This window comes from Manacus vitellinus, unplaced genomic scaffold (genome assembly GCF_001715985.3).
Source record: "Manacus vitellinus isolate BGI_N305 unplaced genomic scaffold, ASM171598v3 scaffold_64_pilon, whole genome shotgun sequence".
In the NCBI taxonomy this organism is placed as follows: domain Eukaryota; kingdom Metazoa; phylum Chordata; class Aves; order Passeriformes; family Pipridae; genus Manacus; species Manacus vitellinus.
The window spans coordinates 998,552-1,000,150 of record NW_021940718.1 but is presented as its reverse complement, the minus strand read 5'-3'; the positions used below and the strand labels follow the sequence as shown (position 1 = coordinate 1,000,150).

General features: G+C 60.4%; 1 protein-coding gene across 1 annotated transcript in view; it reads left to right on the top strand.

Annotated features, from left to right (window-relative positions):
• The first annotated feature begins 1,239 nt into the window (after positions 1 to 1,239).
• The window catches only part of LOC103766918 (heterogeneous nuclear ribonucleoprotein M-like), a 33,594-nt gene continuing 33,234 nt past the window's right edge, over positions 1,240 to 1,599 (top strand). Inside the window, exon 1 of the mRNA XM_029963869.1 lies at positions 1,240 to 1,282. Coding sequence (XP_029819729.1) covers positions 1,240 to 1,282 — 43 coding nt within the window. The remainder of the gene's footprint in view (positions 1,283 to 1,599) is intronic.

Genomic DNA, 1,599 nt, shown 5'->3' with positions numbered 1-1,599 from the left:
CCCTCACAACCAGGCCACTCAAAGCTCTTTTGTTCGGCCTCYTTTGCCAAAAACACATCCCAGGGAGGGGCTGTCGCTTCCCCCGAGGGCTGAAATCCCGCCTGGAGCAGCCCCAGGGCACGGCCTGAGCCGGGAGGGGAGGGAAGGGAGGGTGGGGGGTAGCTCTCCCTGCCTGCCTTTGTCAGCAGCCACGGCCTAAAATCACCCCCTGGATCCCCGGGCTCCTTCCAGCCCAGTGCACAGGGACACGGCTTTGGGAGCTGCTCATCCGTGACGGGCTCCAGGGGCACTGGATTGGGGCTGGATTGGGGCTCCAGGGGCACTGGATTGGGGCTGGATTTGGGCTCCAGGACACAGGACTGGGGCTGCATTTGGAATCCAGGACACAGGACTGGATTTGGGTTCTAGGACACAGGACTGGGGCTGGATTTGGACTCCAGGACAGTGGGTTTGAAGTGGTTTTGAGCTCCAGGACGATGGATCTGGGCTGGGTTTGGGCTCCAGGACATTGGATTTGGGCTCCAAGACATGGGATTTGGGCTCCAAGACATGGGATTTGGGCTCCAGGGTCACTCAGAACAGGGATACAACAGCTCCAGGACACGGGATTTGGGCTCCAGGGAAGTGGATTTGGGCTGCAATATCACTCAGAGCAGGGACACAAGAGGCACATGCAGCTCCAGGACAATGGATTTGAACTGGATTTGGGGCTCCAGGACATGGGATTTGGGCTGGATTTGGGCTCCAGGACAGAGGATTTGGGCTCCATGGGCACTGAGAGCAGGGACACAACAGGAACCCACAGCTTCAGGACAATGGATTTGAACTGGATTTGGGCTTCAGGACACTGGATTGAGGCTGGATTTGGGCTCCAGGACACTGGATTTGGGCTCCAGGATGGTGGATCTGGGCTGGATCTGGGCTCCAGGATGGAGGATCCCGGCTGGATCTGGGCTCCAGGGCCCTGGCTAAGCTGGGGGAGCAGCTGGGCTGTGTGCAGGCCCCTGTCCCCCCTCACCTCCTGCAGGATGTCCGTGGGGTTGGTGCCGGCGGGTTTCGGGCGCGGCTTCGCCGCCTCCTCGTCGGAGTCGGAATCCACGAGGAGCCGCCGGTTCTGGGCCTGCTCCAGCATGGACCTGGGGGAGAGGGGCCACTCTGAGGGCTGGGGCTGTTCCACTGCCACCTCCTCCAGCCTCCAGCAGTGCCGTGGGATGCACCTTCCCAGAGGGTTTTTAGGGAATGCTGGAAGGTTCTGAGCACCGGGAGCAGAAACTCCCTCCAGGTGAGGACACTTCCCAGGGGGAGCTGGGCCACTCCAGTGGCCCAGATCTCATAAAATCATGGAATGGTTTGGGTTGGAAGGACCTTAAAGATCCACTTCCACCCCCTGCCATGGGCAGGGACACCTCCCACCAGCCCAGGGTGCTCCAAGCTGGCCTGGGACACTCCCAGGGATGGAGCATCCTCTGGAAAATCTGTTCCAGGGCCTCCCTGCCCTCAGAGGGAAGAATTCCTTCCCAATATCCCATCTATCCCTGCCCTCTGGCAGTGGGAAGTCATTCCCTGTGTCCTGTCCTTCCATCCCTTGTCCTAAGTCCC